Genomic DNA, 20,319 nt, shown 5'->3' with positions numbered 1-20,319 from the left:
AGCCATGAATTTGCCAAGGATCGGCCAATGAACGGCAGCCATTGAATGGCCAGCCAATTAATGGCCAGACGTTGGCCAAGACAAGACTGCCAATCTTGGCAACACAATAATGGACCGATCGTTTGCCAAGTATATCCCATTAATGGCCCTTGCTTGGCTACCAATCATGGGCTGCCGTTTATCGGCCAGTGTATGGCCATGTTTCCATGCTTGGCGATTCCTACACGGGTATAAACCTTTTTTCCCGGGATTCTTGCTCAATTTTATTGTATAATGTTGTTGAATTTTTCTGGACTTGGAAGCCATAATGCTTTGATCTGATTTGGTTTTATAATGTTTGTCAGAGTGCGGTAAGGTTTCATAAAGAATTTCAAGAAAAACGCAATGTCTGAAAATGATTTTGAAGTTTAAAAAGAAAGTATACATCTAAAATATCTGTTTTTTTTTTTTATTAAAAAGCTTGTATTGATTTATAGGATGATCAGAAGACAGAATATTTTTATCTGATCTCAATCATATTTCAAATAAATTCAAAGGAATATGACAGTGAGGGGTTAGCTCTATGCCGTGTATAATAGGCACGGTAGTTATCTCGTTTCCCCACTTTCTTTTTTTTTCTCATACTTGACGCGAGGCACTACCGTGCCTCTTGATCAGAGTCTCGTCTAATCTCGACTGTATAAATATAAAGTGAACAAAAGTAAATTTTTTTTTTTTATTATCAATACAACATTTTTAAATATATACATTCTCGTAATATATGCATATAAAATATTTTTTTTTCTATTCTATTTTTTTATAACGTATGTGTACTTTATTAGTTTTTTTTTCAATTATTAATTAACAATGAATATTGCATTCATTTTAACTCAAAAATTACGTATTAATTGTACTGAACAACAAACAAGAAAATATATAAAATGAATATAAATTAGCAATAAATAAATCAATAGTTTAAATTTAAAAAAAAATGCTTAGTTATACTTTGATTTAACATATATAGTGAAGATGTTCTTCATTCAGTACGTCTAAATTAAAATATAATTTACCATTATTTTTGTAAATTAAGCTGAATTTTAATTTAATTTTTATTCAATTTATATATTTTTTTTATATATTATATGGTTATTATATAAATGCAATATGTATAAGAACTTAATATTAAAAAAGGCATCACAAAAAAAAAAAAAAAATTAAGAAAACCAAATTTGATATTATTGACGACACGGCGAGACTCTCGCAAGAAGTCTCGGACTAATGCTAGTATCATCTTGGTCTCGTCTCGTGTGCATCTCTAAAAAAAATAGTTTACTATAAACAATAATTGGTTTGTATAATATACTATTTTTTTCTTTTTTCAAAACAGAATATTGCTATGAAGTTTTCTTCTAACTACAAGAATAATTTTTTCTTATTTTTAACCAAAAGTTTTCTCAGTGCAGTTTCAGAAATATTTTGAAATAACAAATTCTGACACTACATATTGTTAGATAAAAAAAAAATTAGCGTGTTGCGAGTATGCGCGGGGGAAGTGAAACTTCTTTCTGAGTAGTTGCATGTCACGCTGAATATCTCGCTGAATAATAATAATAATACTGACAATAATATTCAAATATAAATATTAATAATTATTAGTATTTTTACTTCGAATATTATTATTATAAATTTTATTATTAATATCGTCGCATTAATGGAAGAGTGGCGTAAGTGCCATTTCTGGGAATTTTTTTTTTATTGAAAGGAAAAGGGCGTAAATGCAAATTCATAAATTTTCGAGTTTTTCATCTAATTTTAAAGTTAAAAAAAAGGAAGAAGGGCGTAACAATTTTTGATATAAGATAAAAGGCGTATGTTCAGACTTACGCCTTCTTTTCCATTATCAAAATCATTTTTAATAAAAGATAAAGATTTGTAATTATTTTCATGTTCTTTTTATTAATAACGAGCAGGTACCTGTGTAGGGAGATCTTGGCTAGATTGGTGACCGTCACCAATCTAACATCGTACGATTTGTCTACTCTGGTGACTGTCACGAAAAGAGCCGCTTTATCAGAAATAGTGAAAAACCTTAATAATCTTGTAGTTAATGGACTACAAACAGTCAAGATGACTTTTATAGTTTATTCAATCGATAACGATTATAATTAAAGAAGTTAGAAATATTAAAAATGAATATAAAGACAAAATAATGGTGAAAAAGCTAAAAGATTCAGTAATTTGAATTAAAAGATTTTAAATCACATTGAAACAATATAACGTTATTTAAATCGATTGGAAACATTATCAAGGAGTATTGTATATCGGAAGATACTATATGTAGACATCATATCTATGAATTATTGGCTGTTAACAAGGTGAGTCACGAAACTGTACACTTCGTGACCGATTGTACTGTTTGGTGGCAGTTACGAAACTAGCCAGTATATACCGTCCGGTTAGATTGGTAAAATTTAATTACTGATGTGTGTATTAAATGGTAACAATGATTTTCGTGATGAGAGAAACATTATGACAGTCCCGGTAATCACCAAAAAAACAAAGAATACACGACATTTGTTGCCTGGTACTCAAGATATTGTGTCAAATTTAATCCGCTTTATCGGAATACAACTTTTGTAAAAGCTTTCTGTTTTTTGAACATTATCGGTGAGTTTTTTTTTGTCAGTTTGTCTAACCGAAATTCGAAAATCCCATGAGTTGTATAAACTGGTGACAGTAAAAAAACAGAAATCACGTAAATCAGCTTTGAAACTGCAAAGATTTGTTCTTGGACACTGGTTTTAAGATTTCCCCTGGTGAAAAAAATCTGGAAGATTCTGTTAGATTCTGCAAGATTCGACAAAAAATGAAAAAATCTGGCAGATTCTGGCAGATTCTGCCAGCCAAATATTCGGCTTTCAACAGTCTGTCAGATTCTGCCAGATTCTGTCAGGTATTGCTAGTCAAATACTCGACTTTCAACAGTCTGCCAGATTCTGTCAGATTTTGCCAGCCAAATACTCGATCTTAACAGTCTGCTAGATTCTGCCAGATTCTGTCAGCCACATATTCGACTTCCAACAGCATGCCAGATTCTGCCAGATTCTGTCAGCCACATATTTGATTTCCAACAGTCTGCCAGATTCTGCCAGCCACATATTTGACTATTAACAGTCTGCCAGATTCTGCCAGTTCAATTGATAAATATTGTTTTTTTTTTCAATAAATTGATTTTTTTGAATCAATACAACTGATTAGGAGACATCAAGTCGTCATCGAACTTATCGATATTCAACGATTCTCACATGTGCTCAGGTCAGAGTTAATTCACATATATAGGAACTAAGATTATGATACTTATAAAAATTTATAAAAACATATTCAAGTTTTAAAAAAAAAATGCAACGCTTCGAGATTAAAGTTTCTTGATACCTTACCGTGATGTTTGTAATAACCACAATCATTCGTCCAGAATTTTTTTTTTAGAATTTTTTTGTAAAAATAGTCTGGCAGATTCTTCCAGATTCTTACAGATTCTGGCAGATTATGGCAGATTCTTACAGATTCTTACAGATTATGGCAGATTATGACAGATTCTGGCAGATTATGACAGATTCTTGCAGATTCATCAAAATATTTGGCCGCGTAAAGATACGTATGTTAACTATAAACATACGTATATGTTAACAGTTAAGATATCTATGTTTATTGTTAATATATATATCTTAACATTAAACTTTTGTATGTTTAATGTAAACATGTTGGTATGTTAACTGTTAACTTATCCTTCTATAAGTGTGTTTTTATAAATTTTTAAGTATCATAATCTCAGTTCCTATATATGTGAATTAACTCTGACCTGAGCACATGTGAGAATCGTTGAATAACAACTAACGTAAAATAATGATAAATGACATATAAAAGAATAAATTATAACATACTAATAGTTCGATGACGACTTGATGTCTCCTCATCAGTTGTATTAATTCAAAAAAATCAATTTATTGAAAAAAAAACAATATTTATCAATTGAACTGGCAGAATCTGGCAGAATCTGGCAGACTGTTGGAAATCAAATATGTGGCTGACAGAATCTAGCAGACTGTTAAGATCGAGTATTTGGCTGGCAAAATCTGGAAGAATCTGACAGAATCTGGCAGACTGTTGAAAGCCGAGTATTTGACTGGCAATACCTGACAGAATCTAGCAGAATCTGACAGAATCTGGCAGACTGTTGAAAGCCGAATATTTGGCTGGCAGAATCTGCCAGAATCTGCCAGATTTTTTCATTTTTTGTCGAATCTTGCAGAATCTGCCAGATTTTTTTCACCAGGGTATACATATTCCGATACGAATAACAAGAGAAATTTTACGAATCATATTTAATCGGATCAACAAGACTACAAGAGTTCAGTTTCTTCTTGAATGGAAACAATAATTAAAATCATATTTTTTTTTTATATTTTCAGTGGTTTTTCTTTCATATTTTTCCATATTTATCATATTTCTTCCTATATTTAGTAATTTTTCCATGATATTTTGCTAAATTTTTCGATATTTTTCTTTATGTTTACGATGTTTCCTCTATATTTTTCCATTTTATCGTGTTCAGATTAATAAAGGGACTTAGAAAATTTTCGAGGGATCTACTATAGTTAGGAGAGGGGGGAGAACTTAATTGATATGTTCCTATATTTTTCGTAATTTTTTTTATATTCACTGATTTTTCTTTGATATTTTTCTATTTTTTTTTACATTTTTCTTTATATTTACTGATATTTTCCTTTTCACGGAGAGAAATCCGCAGCAAATAATGCTGTAGAGTATTAAACAAATTTTACTGTAGTCTACTGGAAATTGAGAAGTTGCGTGGAGAGGCCACCAGGATCGACTAGAATTTTCATGTGTTTCACCGTATTTTTATTTAGATTCATGAATAAAATAAAAACAATAAACTTTTTTAAAAGAGGTTAGGAACACACTTGATTTCCAATAAATAGTCGTGTCATCTGGCGGGAAAACCTGCTGTACACTACAGTAATTTCTGGCATAAAGTATACTATTAACCCAAGACTTCCAAAAATTCCGGTAGACTACAGTAAAAATTTTAGATTTGTATTTTTTTTTATATTCAGTGATTTTTTCTTCATATTTACTGATATTTTACATGTTTATCGTATTTTCCTTTATATTCAGTAAGTTTTCCATATACCCTTTAAAAAATTAGATCCCTTAGTTTCTTGTCTTAATTATTATATTTTAATGTAATTATCGGAATTTCTTAGAAGTCCAAATAACCTGAGAAATTCCGAATAATTCTGGAAAACAAAAATGTCAGATTATGTTATATTATTTGCACCAGAGCAAGTTTATAAATACATAATGTCATCGTCATGGTATACATATCATTCAAGTATAGATATAATTTGTTCCTTAGTACATGTATTTATATGTATTAACAGATGAAATAACAAAATATTATTATACTTTCTAACCACCAATAATTATTTTCATCTTTGTCAATAATTATTTTAAAGGCACAAGTTCAATCGCTAGAACAACTGGCTCGTCAGTCAAGAATAAACTACACGGTTGTCGCTAAATCACCAACTCATCAGTACTTTATCAACATGAAAAACGCTGAGGAAAAATTATACAAGTAAAATTCACTATAGTTTCTATACAATTAACTGAAAACTATGAAAACTTTACATAATAAGTTATTTTTCCATTTTTTTTTTTTTTTTTGGATAACAGTGTGTGGAAAGAAATAACACTGAACAGCACAAGTGACCAAGTTGAATATCGAGTGTGGGATTACCCAATAAAAGAACAATATGGTCATATACTGCAATCTATAACTGCAGTGGGTCCAGTAAGAAACGTTGCAGAGGGTTTTCAAAAAGTCATTGCAAGTGAGGAAGCTGAATTTGCATTTATCCATGATTCATCGGAAATTAAGTATGAAGTGTCAAGAAATTGCAACCTGACTGAAATTGGTGAAACATTTGCTGAACAACCTTATGCAGTTGCAGTTCAGCAAGGGAGCCATTTGCAAGAAGAAATAAGCAGAAAGTAATAATTATCAATTTTAATCGAATTCAAATGAATTTTAATCATCACTAGTACCGTTGAGTCATATCATAATTCCGTAAACTATATGGGAGGTTTATTTTTTTGTCAGGCATAACTTTTTTTGACGGATAAATTTATGAGTGGGTGAACTTTTTTCCTAAAAATTTTTTTCTAAAAAATATACTGTAAAATCTTTTTTTTTTTTTTAAATTTGCTTTTTCTAAAAAATCTATCATTTCTAAAATATTTTATTTATTGTTGAGTACCATAAATGATATGTGGATACTGTGACTTAAAGATTTAATAAGGTTGTCATTATCCTTGACCCTTTCAAATTTTTTCTCTCACCGGAAATTGTCTCAACATAATTTCGAAGTCTGCTTGTTTTTTATTTTAATTCATTCCGGAATTAATTAACTACTGCGAAATGGGAAATAAATAACAAAACAAATCAAAACTAAAATAATTCAATTGACTTGAAATAAGTTTTTTTTTGGCAAATAATTTTTTAGAAATCTTTTTTTTTTATAAAATTTTTATTAAATTCTAGTTTTGTTAATTAATTCATTCAATCGAAATCGTTTCGATCACTAATTTTGATAATCAAAATAGTGTATTGGCTAAGATGAAAAGCTTAGAAAAAAATTTTGAGAGTAAAATCTAAGGGTTCATCTACAACTAAATACAACGTAGAAAAATACGCGAAAATCGACGTCGAATCGACATAAGCTATCTCGATAATAAGTCGGGTCTACGGTCGATGTGACGTCGATATCGCCGTAAGATCGACATTGTGAAGAACCAAAAATATGAAAATACTCGCATTTACCAGAGAATTGTAAGTGTAAAAAATTATAAATAGTTGTATTACAATACTATTATTGGTATCATTCTTTTTTTCCTTAATAACATTTGTTTAATTTGTTGTTTTTAATTTTTTTTATCAAAATGTCACAAAAGATTATAACCTAGAAAACAAATATTAGTAAAAGAAAAAAGTAACTAAGTAATGTCAAGTGACTTTACCAACAGAGATATAATATCTGAATTATTCTTTGAAAATAAATGTGTCCAAAAAAAAAACAGTAACTAAGAAAAAGATTGAGCTAATGAATTAATGTTGCTTAAAAAATAATTTTTCTTGGACATTTTTATCTTTTCTAAAAAAAGTACATGTATTTTTTTTATTAAAAAATCAAAAATGTATAAGGAAAAGTGGTCCATTGAAAATATGGAGCTAAGGAATTATTGTTGCTTAAAAAAAAATTTTTCTGGCTACATTAAGGTTGAATGTGAATAGAATTTCCCACTATACGATTTTTGATTTTTTGATTTCATATTAAAGCTAGAATAATTATCTACCTTGTTGATTTTTTTCAGAATTTCCGTGGGTCGTTTTTTTTTAGATAATTGATGTCAAAGTTGACAACTTTAACACGTAGGTATAGGGACCGAACACATATTTTCTCCTGTAGCTCAAAAAGTTTCTATACGATTTTCCTTAATTTACTATCAGCTTGTAGTTTATGATAATACGGATTATTTAAGCCCTCAACGATCGATTTCGTCTGCTGATTTTGAAAGATATTCAATTATCGGAATCAAAATTTTCTATCATTAGCCGTCATTCTCTCTCTTTTATTCGTCGTGCTGTCTCATGTTTTTTGGCTATGGTAGTATGTGTGTGTCTATCCAGATAGACTACATACACACATACTACCAAGAGCCTGTCAGTATAGTGGGGGACGTTCCAAAAATCACTCGGAAACTCGGAAGGTCAAGATTGTGATCATAGAAAATTTTTGATATTTTGTTGTGGTAGACATGATTTTTTGTTCATGTATTTTTATAGGCACAAAACAATACAATAAATTATTTATTATTATTTAATTATTAATAATAATTATAAAAAATACTTTTCACAACTGTAATAAGTAACAAAAGTAAATGGCATATGCAATATGGCTGTTTTTGTTGCTTACAATATCTACAGTAACCTCTAGTTACTTTTAAGTTTATTTTATCTCTATATTTTTTCATCTACTGCGCCAGTCCGGGTTTCCGAGTGATTTTTGGAACGTCCCCGTGAATATATTTTGGACAGAGGGGCACTGAAAATATTTTTTATAACCATATGTAGATGCGCATCCTCTTGGATCCAAACTTTGTCCACTGATGCGATTTACATTCAACCTTAATTTCTTAGCTACATCTTTTCCGTAGCCACTACTTTCCTTGGGGCATTTTTATTCTTTAAAAATAAAATAACATATATTTTATTTATTAAATAAATAATAAGGTCCAAGGAAAAGATGTAGCTGAGGAATTAATGTTGCCGAGAAAATTATATTTCAACCAACATTATTTCCTTCAAACATAATTCCTTGGCAACATTAATTCCTTAGCTACATCTTTCTCTTAGCTACTGCTTTCCCTTCCACTTTTTTATTTTTTTAATAGTATTTTGTGTAACTCGGGCAGAAAATTGAGAATTGTGGATGAGTGGGTGCGCGCACACACACATCCACAGTTCTCAATTTTATGCCCGAGTTACACACACTATTTTTTGCCATGAATGTTTCGAAACCAAGATTTCGATGCATGTGACATTAATAATCAATTAAATTAAAAATAAAAATTTATTAAATCAATAATATCAATTAATTTAATAAACAATAATAATCAAATAAATCAATAATACACGGAGAGAAAAAAATATTAGGTTTTACTAAAAAAAACCGCTGGATTTTACTATGTTTTATAGTACTGGTGGATGTTTTGGGAAATTTAGCAACATTTATCATGTAAACAGTGAGTTTTACTATGTTTGAGAATTTTAACCAGACGTAGTAAGTATCATAATACTCAATCGTAAAAATGGCCATGTTTAAAATAAAAAGTACTATGTTGTATAGTCAAAAATATATTTGATTAAAAAAATATTTTAAAAATTCGTTATTTTTTTTTTTGTTGTATTATTAACGCAGAAAGTTTTTGTTTTGTTTTTTTTTTTTTTTTTTTTTCACACTCTGACCGGGGATCGAACCGGCGAAGTATGTATTGACGTGGTGTCGGATACGCTTTAGACCGCTCAGCTACGGGACTAAACTGGAATTAATGTAAAATTGACTCTTTTGTTTGATATTTCGTCTTTCTGCATTTTTTACCATGTGAACATAGTAAAATTCGCTTCAAATATCGTAATTAATATAAAACACACAATAAAAATTAAATCGGAAATCGTATTTTTTAAAATTGATGAGTAGTATAAATAACATTGTTCGAATTTAGGTACCGAATGATTATTTTAACGAGCGTCAATTGTCAATTCTACTATGCTAACATAATAAACATTAATTTACACATAGCACTTTGTATCTACAGTTTATTAAAAAAAAAGATTTCGTTAGTACTTTCGACTATGTCTTCAGTAAAAAAAAATCTTGTTCCATAGTTTGATTACAAATGATTTAATTTACTATGTGCCTTTATTAAAATATATAAAATAAATAATAAAAAATATAAAAAAAATATTATATCTTATCAAAAATCCGAAAACATCCACCGGTACTACAGTAGCATAGTAAAACATAATATTTTTTTCTCTCCGTGTAATAATTAATTAAATCAATATCAATAATCAGTTTCATAAACAATGAAAATCAATTTAATGAATAATAATAATAATCAATTTAATAAATAATAATAATCAGTTCAATAAATAATAATAATTAATTTAGTTTATAATAATATTCAATTGAATTGATCATAATAATCAAATAAATTAAAAATAGAAATTTATTAAATCAATAATATCAATTAATTTAATAAACAATAAAAATCAATTTAATAAATAATAATAATAATCAATTCATTAATAATAATAATCAGTTCAATAAACAATAATAATTAATTTAGTTTATAATAATATTCAATTGAATTGATCATAATAATCAATTAAATTAAAAATAGAAATTTATTAAATCAATAATATCAATTGATTCAATAAACAATAATAATCAATTAAATTAATAATATTAATTAATTAAATCAATATCAATAATCAATTTAATTAATAATAATAATTAGTTCAATAAATAATAATAATTAATTTAGTTTATAATAATATTCAATTGAATTGATAATTATAATCAATCAATAATAGCAATTAATTAAATTAAAATTTAATAATGACATTAATCAGTTGAATTCATTATAATGTGGTCTATTGACTTAGGACCAACGAACACACGTCACACAAACAGATACATGACAATAAAATATCAAGCCAACGTGACTCTTGAATAATGTTATTTCCCCGGTGCTAATCCACCGCCGGGAGTGCACAAAATTTTCGAAATGTGTAGAAAATTTTCTACACAGTTCTCTACTACGCCGAGAGTGTATAAAATTTTCGCAGTGTCTAAAACTACGCCGACAGGAGAAGTTCCGGAATATGCCGTTTTTGAGGCTGAACGCATGCATCGAAAATCGAGGTTTCGATACATGAATGGCAATAAATAAATTAACATATATTTCATTTATTAAATGAATAATAAGGTACAAGGAAAAACAGTAGCTAAGGAATAAATGTTGCTGAAAAAATTATGTTTAAAGCAACATTATTTCCTTCGAACATAATTCCTTGGCTACATCTTTTCCGTAGCTACTACTTTTCCTTAGACATTTTCGATTTTTTATTGAAGAAAATACATCTACTTTTTTTTTAAAAGATAAAAATTTCCACGGAAAAGCAGTATTTAGAAAAGAAAAGATGAAGCTAGGAAATTATTGTTTCTTAAAAAAAAATTTTTCTGGCCACATTATTTTCTTAGCTATTGCTTGTCCTTGCGGTGTTTTCTTACATTTATTACATAAAATACATTAACGTTGCCAATACATGTAATTAATTTATTGAATAAATATACATACTAAGATAACTTTTACGTTTGCGTTTTATTTTTGCGTCTTGCGGTCAATTTTCAAAAACGCGAACTTTACCTTTTTCACTCGTTCTCATAAAAGCTGCCTTAAAAAACGTTAAAAACGTTATCACGCACCTCGAGCTGCGCAGGTATGTTGTAGCTCGTGAATGTTATCAATTAATCATTTAATTTCTTACATAAATCGTGGTTTATAAGTTATTTTTGAATTAATAAAGTATCAGTGGTTAATTATTGATTTAAATAATATATATTTTGCATTGAGAAACTCCTTATTAGTGACGATAATAATCATAGCCTTAAAGTGGTGATTTTGAGGTTAATTTTTAATCTGACAAGCTGGTGGAATAAATTGCTTAAACATTGTTGTTGATTGTTGTTGGAGTGGCCGAGATGGATAAGTGTTATGTATGCAAAGTAGAGGTCAGGGATGATGATTTGGTATTGTGCAAATGTGGCAACAAGTTCCATCAAAAAACTTGTGCTGTTCAAGCATGTGGTCAGGCTGAGGGAATCATGGACGCATGTTGTGGTACCAGTCGAGGTAATAGAAGTCTAAAATCATCATCATCGTCGTCATCATCTCAACAGGATAATAGTCAGCAGGGACATGATAATGATGAATCAGATAATGATAAATATGAAACACCTGGTAAAACTCATTTTGAGCAGCTTGAGGCAGTTGTCTTGAGAGCACTCAGCAAGAGTCAAGAAATAAAAGATATTAAAGACTCAGTTAGCAATCTCAGTAAATCAGTGTCAAAGTTAAGTGTCAATGTCAAGAATAATGAAGCCAGAATTACTAAAATTGAAATTGAGGTTGCCAGGATGGATGCATCGCTTCAAGAAGTTGTTGAAAATCATTTGGAGTCTGGTGGGGTTAATAGTACTGAGTTTAAAAATGATATTATGAAGGATTGTTTGGTTGAGGTGATAGAGCAGCAACAAAAAAAGAACAATTTAATTGTACATGGGCTGAAAGAGGCTGATGGTCTTGTTGGTGGCTACAAGCAAGTCTCAATGATACACTCGAATGGTGAGTCTAAATTACAAGATAATAATGATGCTGTTAATAGAGATGACTTGAACTTCATCAAGAAACTTATTAACCTATCCTGGAATAATAATAAATTCAATACTGGGCTTGATACATTTAGCTACTCGTTTGCAAGACTTGGTGCTCGTGGTCAGGACCTAGCCAGACCAAGACCAATATTAGTACGTTTCGATAATGCTACCACTGCTAAATATGTTTTACAGGCTGCAAAGAAAATTTTGCTTACTCAAAGTGTATTGTTAAAGACTGTGAATGTCTCAGTTGCTCCAGATCGCACATTATACCAAAGGAAACAATTTTCATTGTCAAAGAGCAAGTTGACCGAGAGACAGAGATTGGGCGAGAGAGATTTGTTCATTCGGGAGAGAAATGGGAAATTTGTCATTGTCACGAATCCGGGAGGTCATCGCAATGCTCAGCAACGGAGGAGTCAGATGGATGCTTAAATCCAAATGAAAATGTCACTTTATTCTCGGATGGTCCAGGAAACACTTCTGGCCCAGATAAAGGATTTAATCATCATCTTAATCTGTTATACAATGATGATACTAAGTATAAGGGGGTTGAAATTAATTGGTTTTGCCAAAATGTTATGAGCTTGTTGAACAAGATTAATGAAGTAAGAGATAGTATGGAGTGTATGGATTCCAGCAAGTCTACTGGTAGTGGTGTCTTCATTGCAATTGTTAAGAAGATTTATTCTCAAGAAGTGGATGTACCACTTGGTTTAAGGGATAAGTTTGTGGATGGGGATATGATTGCTAGTTGAATTTGTATCAAAAAGTGTTTAATATCATAGTAGTTTATTTACCACCAAAATATAATATTAATTATAAATTGTATTATGATTTGATAGATATGCTGTTTGAATATGTCAAGTATTAAATTATTCCTTGTAACTTCAATTAAATATCATGATAATATTAGTGGCTTGGTGATTCATGATGAATTTCTCTTTGACACTGAATTGTTTGATATTTTTAAATTTAATCTTTCATTTGTTAATTGGTCGCAATTGTTAGAATATGATGATGTTGATTTGGTAATTGAGAGATTTAATGATATATTAGGTATAGAAATAAAGAGAGTATTTAAAAGGATTGAAAGTAAGCCTAGTAAAAGAAGATTTTCACCATAGATCACCATGAGCACTAAAAGACTAATTAGAAAAGAAATAATTTTGTATAAATCTAGTTATTATCATATCTCCAATTATTGTTTATTATTAATTATTATTTGTACTTTATTAACACCATAAGAAGAAAATTTGTAAGAAATGTAAATGATGTTTCATGAAAGGCCCTATCATTTGGCTTTGCCAGCTGGGTTATTTAATAAAAATTCTAATTCTAATTCTAATTCTAAATGTTAAATTTTTTTTTCTAATCTATTTTTTTTTCTGCCTTATTTATTGACAAAACTGTACATAATAAAATTTGACATACCGACATATCTATCAAATATTTAAACCACAATTATTATAAGACAAGAATTTAGAGTTTAAAAAGAAGAATGGATACGTCTGTCGGTGAAATCACTCAACATTACCTAGTAACTTTTTTTTGATGTGTAAACATCTTTAGGCACGGGTTGGGTTAGAGTAAAAGGAAAAAACATAGAGTTCAGACGTCAGATCCGGTAACGGATCTGGGCAGGAATCCATTTTCTGTCAGTCTACATTGCGCCTTGCAGCGCCATGGTAATCGGTCGGTAACCGTTACCATCAGACGTTCTGCAGTATAGATGAATTTAAATGCGCGTATTTATATATTTAATTTATTTATTATTATATATATATATGCGCCGTTGTATATATTAATATACAAGTATTTTATTTGTATTTATTAGTTATACTTGCATTTGTTAGGCGAAGTAAAGTTCATATTGTACATATATATGGGGCATTCTGAGTCAATTCAGCTGGTCATCTGCCTGACCCTCTCGGATTGAGTTGAAAATTTTTTTATATGTTGTTTTTGGCTTCTTATGCAGCCTGAAAGTAGAGTGTTTTAATTTTGTTTTATTTTTTTGTATTTAAAAATTTAATTTTTTTTTTTTTCTTCAAAATATTTTGAAAAAAAAAATTGAAAAAAAAAAAAAAAAAGCATAAAAACGTCTCGGCCCACTCTAATTTTTAATCGAACACACGAACATTTGATTGAAATACCTTTTTTTATGAAAAAATTTCATGTTTTTAAATTGGGGCTTTTTAATATGAAAAAAATTAACATTAAACACTAACAACACCCTTTAAAATACGTCACAAAATTTTCGAAAAAATTCAGGCTGCATAAGAAGCCAAAAACAACATATAAAAAAATTTTTAACTCAATCCGAGAGGGTCAGGCAGATGACCAGCTGAATTGACTCAGAATGCCCCATATACATGCATATGCAAGTATTTTTCATTTACAAGATTAATCTACCTATTTTTATTGTTTATATAAAATAATATTTCCTAAATACAAGACATAATATTGAATTATTATACAATAATAATTTATTTATAATATTGACTAATTTTATGTTTTAAAAAAAGAGAAATAGACATTGATGACTGATGTGTTAGTTTGAAAGAGAAAATTATTATTGTAATTGTACAGAAGAATTTCAGAAGATATTATCATAACCGAGACAACATGTTTTTTTATTCGGTTTTTATAGAAAATTTTCTTACGATTACGGGAAAAATACGGAAAAAATTCCTACGAATGCGCAGTGGTTAAAAATGGAGTTGAAATATGGAAAAAACGGCTATTTATCGGTTATATATCGTGTAGTTATTGAAATAACGATTAATTCTCAAATTTAATAATGGCCATCAATGAATCTCGTCAAGTAAAAAAAAAAGTCAACATAAAAAAATTCGATATCGCGAATAGTTGTCGAGTTATAATAACTTATATATTTCGATATATTAAGTTTTTTTTTTTAATATTAATAAAGGCAATCAATAAAACTCGCTTCCAAAAAACTGCTAATTATTGATTGTCGCGTATTGGTAAGCACGAATATATATTTTTTTTTCGAAAATAATAAATATATCCAAGTTTTTTTTACTTGGTCGCTAGGTTTTTTACTGAGCTATATTTTTTACTTAGCTATTTTTTTTACTCAGCTATATTTTTTGCATAGCTATTTTTTTTTACTTAGCTATATTTTTTACTTAGCTATATTTTGTAACGTGACATGTTACCTTCTCACTCAATTCTCAGACTTACCTACAGGCTCGGATCAACTTATTTTTCAGACAAAGGGGGGACGGTAAATTTTACTCTACAACGCAAAAACAAACCAAAAACGTCACTAAAACTACACAGAGATTTTATTCTACGTCGCTAAAATCACCAAAAAACGACAATTAAAATATGCCAGTTGCTTTATTCTACGCCGCTAAAACAACAAAACGACCTTAGAACTAACCAAATAACCAAATACCAAATACCAAATAACCAAATACCAAATACCAAATAACCAAATAGCACCAAATAACCAAATAACACACAATAACCAAATAATCCAAATAACGCACAATAATCCAAAGAATCCAAATAACGCACAATAATCCAAAGATGTTGATCCGGACCTGCAATAGTAAATCTTAAAATTAAGTTGAGGGGTTTGCCTGGGTCGCTTAGTATGCTGGTTTGTGGAGAGAGGGACGGGTAAAGAATATTAAAATTACGTCACTGAAATAATAAAACAATGGGAAAATAAATCACTCAACAAAACGATAATTAATGTACTCAAAATTAACCAAGTTTATTTAATAATTAAATACGAAAGTTTATCAAATATCCAAATACAACACAATAAATGATTGACCAAGTACGCTTACTAACAAAGGGAGACAAAAGAACTACACAATACTGACAATGACCAAGATAAAGGGGAATCTTAGGATGGATGACTCCTGCTCCTAGACCTTGGTGGAAGGGATGGCTCCGCTTCCTAAGACTATGGTATGGATGACTCCAATTCCAAGGGGGCAAGGGAGGGGTTGTCCGAGGTTCTGGGATGGCTCACCAGAGAACCTGGACTCACTGCGGCTGTAGGCAAGGGAATGAGTGTTGTGTGTGCTGTGCCACAGCTTAAATAGCTGTGATTCTACCCTTTCCAATTTTATTCCCAGTATGACTGATATGCACCAATCTCAATGAAGTTACTCAAATTGACCAGTCAAAATCATAGTAGGGCACACGGTGGGAATGGTAGTACTAGAGGGGATATTATTAGTGTACAAACCGGTTGTTCCCCTCTTTACTCACAAAAATAAAAATAATAAAAGCGTCACTGGTCAACCGTACAATAATAATAATTAAGAAAAAATATTCAAGAAAAATAAATATAATTTTAATTTAAGGTAGACGAGCGAGTCTCGTCACAATTTATAGCCAAACACACAATACCTACATAATTTTACCAGCTATATCTTTTACTTAGCTATATTTTTTACTTAGCTATTTTTTTTACTTAGCTATATATTTATAGCCAAACACACAATATCTACATAATTTTACCAGCTATATTTTTAACTTAGCTATATTTTTTACTTAGCTTTATTTTTTTACTTAGCTCTATTATATTATCAATTATGAAAAAAATTATCATTAACATTAGAAAGATATCGATAATTCGAAAACTATTCGCGCGATCAAAAAATTGTATTCGATTTTTTTTTCTCCTTGATGAGTTTAGTCGACTTCCATTATTAAATAAATAAATAAAAAAAAATCGAGATATCGAAATTTTTTTAAAAACATTTTCTTCTCCCCGACGATTTCTATTGATTGCCATTATTAAATTTGAGAATAATTCGTTATTTCAATAACTATACGACATATAACCGATAAATAGCCGTTTTTTTCATATTTCAACTTATTTTTAACCACTTTGCGCATTCGTAGGAATTTTTCGTAGAAACACGCCGAAGATGTTTACACATGATAAACCCGCGAGTCTAGATGGCTCACAAAATTTTTTTTTTCAATATTTGTTTTCTAGGTTATAATTTTTAATGACATCGATATAAAAATTTCAAAACAACAAATTTAACAATGTTATCAAGAAATGAAAAAATATTATCAATAATTGTATCAAAATATAGTTATTTATAATTTTTTATACTTACAATTCTCTTCTAAATGTGAATAAATTCATATTTTTGGTTTTTTTACAATGTCGATGTGAATAATTTCATATTTTTGGTTTTCTTACAATGTCGATATTAAGGCGATATCGACGTCACATCGACCGTTTACCCGACTTATTATCGAGATAGCTTATGTCGATTCCTTACCGCGAATTTATACTTGATATCAAGTAAACCTACGCAATCAAACATATTATTTACTCATAGTGTTTTGGATTTAGTACAACTAGTTCTTGAACAAAAAAAAAATTATATAAACATTTTTCTTTAATTTTTTAGTATTTTAGAATTACAAAGAAATAGATACTTTGAAAGTCTCACCGCAAAGTATTGGAATTCATCGTTGAAAGGCAAATGCGCAGTTGCCGATGAAAATGAAGGAATAACTTTAGAGAGTTTGGGTAAATAAAAAAAATGAATATTTTTACAAACAACTCTTTATTGTTGTAGATTTTTTTATTTAGATTATATTATCATAATGATACAAAAGAAGAACAAGGGTCTGGCACTGAGTATTTTTGTTTAATTTTGAAATAGGTGGAGTATTCATTGCAACATTATTTGGTTTGGCCCTAGCAATGATAACTCTAGCAGGTGAAGTCATATACTATCGTCGCAAAAATACAGTCAGTGGTAAGGAACAAAAACAGGAAAGTGGAGGCCGTCTACGTTCTGGTAATAGTAAATTCATACAGAGGATCACCCAAAAAGGAGGAAAAATACAAATAAAATCATCACCTGCCATTTCCTTAGGCCTTTCACGTCGCCGAGGTTCTAAAACACGTATATCACATATTTCAGTACACCCAAAAAATTTTCCTTTTAACGATTGATAGAAATTCTTTGTACTGAATATTTTTAAATTTATTCTATAAAATGTTTTCAATTTAGAAAGAAATTACGTGCTCTTTTAAATAATGCAAATATATTTTTCCATTAATTCAGTTTTTGCGGTACATGACATATTTTTCGAAAAAGCTTCAGGATTTGTAATACATTACATTGTTAAAAAATTAGCTCTTAATCACACTGAATTGACAGCTAATAAATATAAAAAAATTTCACAATAAAATTAAAAGAGTAAAAACTTTATGAATTATGATGATACTATGTATATATGTAGTCATTTCAAATAAGAATCAAGAAAAGATAACTTCTATAAAGCTAGCTCACCAACATGGGCACAAATAAAAAAGGCTGTAATCAGAATTTTTGGCTCTTTTTGGGCATTTTTTAGGTGGTAATATCGATTTTTGGGCTGTTGTAGATTTTTTTATATGCATTGTTGTCAATAATTGTTCGAACTAAAAAAAGGTGGGCTTATTTTTTTGGGCTTTTTTTGGGTTTTCATTCTGTCATAGTGAATTTTTTTTTTTAAGTCTATTGTTGTGCTACCTTAAGCCTAATTAGCTTAAGCTAGCACAACTTTGTCAATATTTGTTCAAACTAAAAAAAGGTGGGCTTATTTTTTTAAGCTTTTTTTGGGTTTTCATTCTACCTTATCGGAATTTCTTTTTAATATTATATTATTTCCCCTTATTATTTGTATAAAACAGTTTTCTTTTACTATTTCAGTCACTATAAACGAGGGTAAGTATCCTTTTTACTTATTTTATACAACCAACTTCTAAAATTAAGGCAGTGTAGTCATGAATCAAGACAGTGAGGTATTGTTTCAAATCATTTATGTTTTAATACAATACTTCCACAGTAATTAATTAAAGAAATTTTTCTTTGATACAAGAAAAGTATTACTCTTATCAAATACAGTTTAGTTTTAATTTGAATCAAATATTTAATGATTCAAGAAGATTTACGGTTTTGATTGAGAATTTTTTTTTTTTTTTATCAAGACATCTTTTTCATAATTCAATACTAAAAATTTCCAAGAACAAAAAATCTGTCAGATAGAAGTTTTTTTTTCAGTGTATACTGTAAAAAAAAATTTTATATTTGATAACAAAACTTCTTGAAAATAGAACTTTTTTTCTAGGAAATTTTTATTTATTTATTTATTTATTTAAATTGCCCTTAACATTACATTTTTTGGGCTACATATGTGATAATATAATAATTAGATAATTATATAACACATCACATGTAAATTGATATAAAATTACATGTAATAAATACATATAATTTCTTATACATTAAGGCAGTATGTAAATCCCAAGGGTATTTTTTGGGTTCAAAGAGGCACCCTTGTAACCATAGCTTAAAAAAATAATAAGTGCCCTCTAATGTCTAAAATTTCTATACTTTACTGACGCGTCTTTAGAAGTATGAGTGAGGGCGCCTCGTATTTACACACACTAATACTACTTCAGCAGATTTTCAATGCTTCGCCTGGTACTTTTTGACTGTTTTTGACCCTAAATTTTCGTCTTAAATAATTAATAACTTTTAAAATTCGTGGTAGAAATCGATGATTTTTTTAAAATTATTTTTGTTATTAAAAGAAGTATAAGCTGTAGTAAAATAAAGGTTTTCTGTGAGAGCGTTTTTTCAATAGAAGTGAAAACGTGCCGATGCTTCCTATGCTTGTGTGTTAAAGTGTTAAATTGTTGTCAACTTTGACCCTAATTATCTCGGTCAAATCGTCGTAGAAAATTACAAAAAAAATTTGATAAAATAGATCTTTATTTCACTTAAAAAATAAGCCTTCTTTGATCAAAATCTGTGAGAGGGAATTTTTTTTCAATATTTTGACATACTGCCTTAATATTAGCTAAGTAAACATAAAAAATATTTCATCTTTTCTTTTTTTTTTTTTAAATTATAATATTAACGAATAAACAGATGACTAGATATTTCTTTTTTCTTGGTTTAGTAAGAAATCTAAATAGTTATTTTTAAATGCATCTAATGAGCTCAATGACGTTAGATAAGTTGGAAGATGATTCCAAAGCCTAGCACCAGAAATATACAAACTATTTTCCAAGTTATGGGAGCACGATACTGGATAATGCGGTTCGTTGGTCACAGCTCTTGCTCTTAATGAATTCAAAGTACTTTGCCTGTATTTAATTTTTTCATTTAATAACAAATTTTCGCCTGATTTTATAGCACTTAAAAATAATGAAGCTAAAAAATTGATTCTAGTTTTAAGTGTA

The 20,319-nt window shown here is 29.2% G+C and overlaps 1 protein-coding gene across 1 annotated transcript in view; it reads left to right on the top strand.

The window, feature by feature from the left end:
* LOC122855027 (ionotropic receptor 25a) overlaps positions 1-18,311 on the top strand; it is a 38,992-nt gene extending 20,681 nt beyond the window's left edge. Inside the window, exons 10-13 of the mRNA XM_044156139.1 lie at positions 5,517-5,638; positions 5,737-6,054; positions 17,486-17,607; positions 17,744-18,311. Coding sequence (XP_044012074.1) covers positions 5,517-5,638; positions 5,737-6,054; positions 17,486-17,607; positions 17,744-18,039 — 858 coding nt within the window. The 3' untranslated portion in view covers positions 18,040-18,311. The remainder of the gene's footprint in view (positions 1-5,516; positions 5,639-5,736; positions 6,055-17,485; positions 17,608-17,743) is intronic.
* The last annotated feature ends 2,008 nt before the right edge of the window (positions 18,312-20,319 follow it).

This window comes from Aphidius gifuensis, linkage group LG4 (genome assembly GCF_014905175.1).
Source record: "Aphidius gifuensis isolate YNYX2018 linkage group LG4, ASM1490517v1, whole genome shotgun sequence".
Lineage (NCBI taxonomy): Eukaryota > Metazoa > Arthropoda > Insecta > Hymenoptera > Braconidae > Aphidius > Aphidius gifuensis.
The sequence above is the reverse complement of the archived record's forward strand: the minus strand, read 5'-3'. Positions and strand labels throughout refer to the sequence as shown.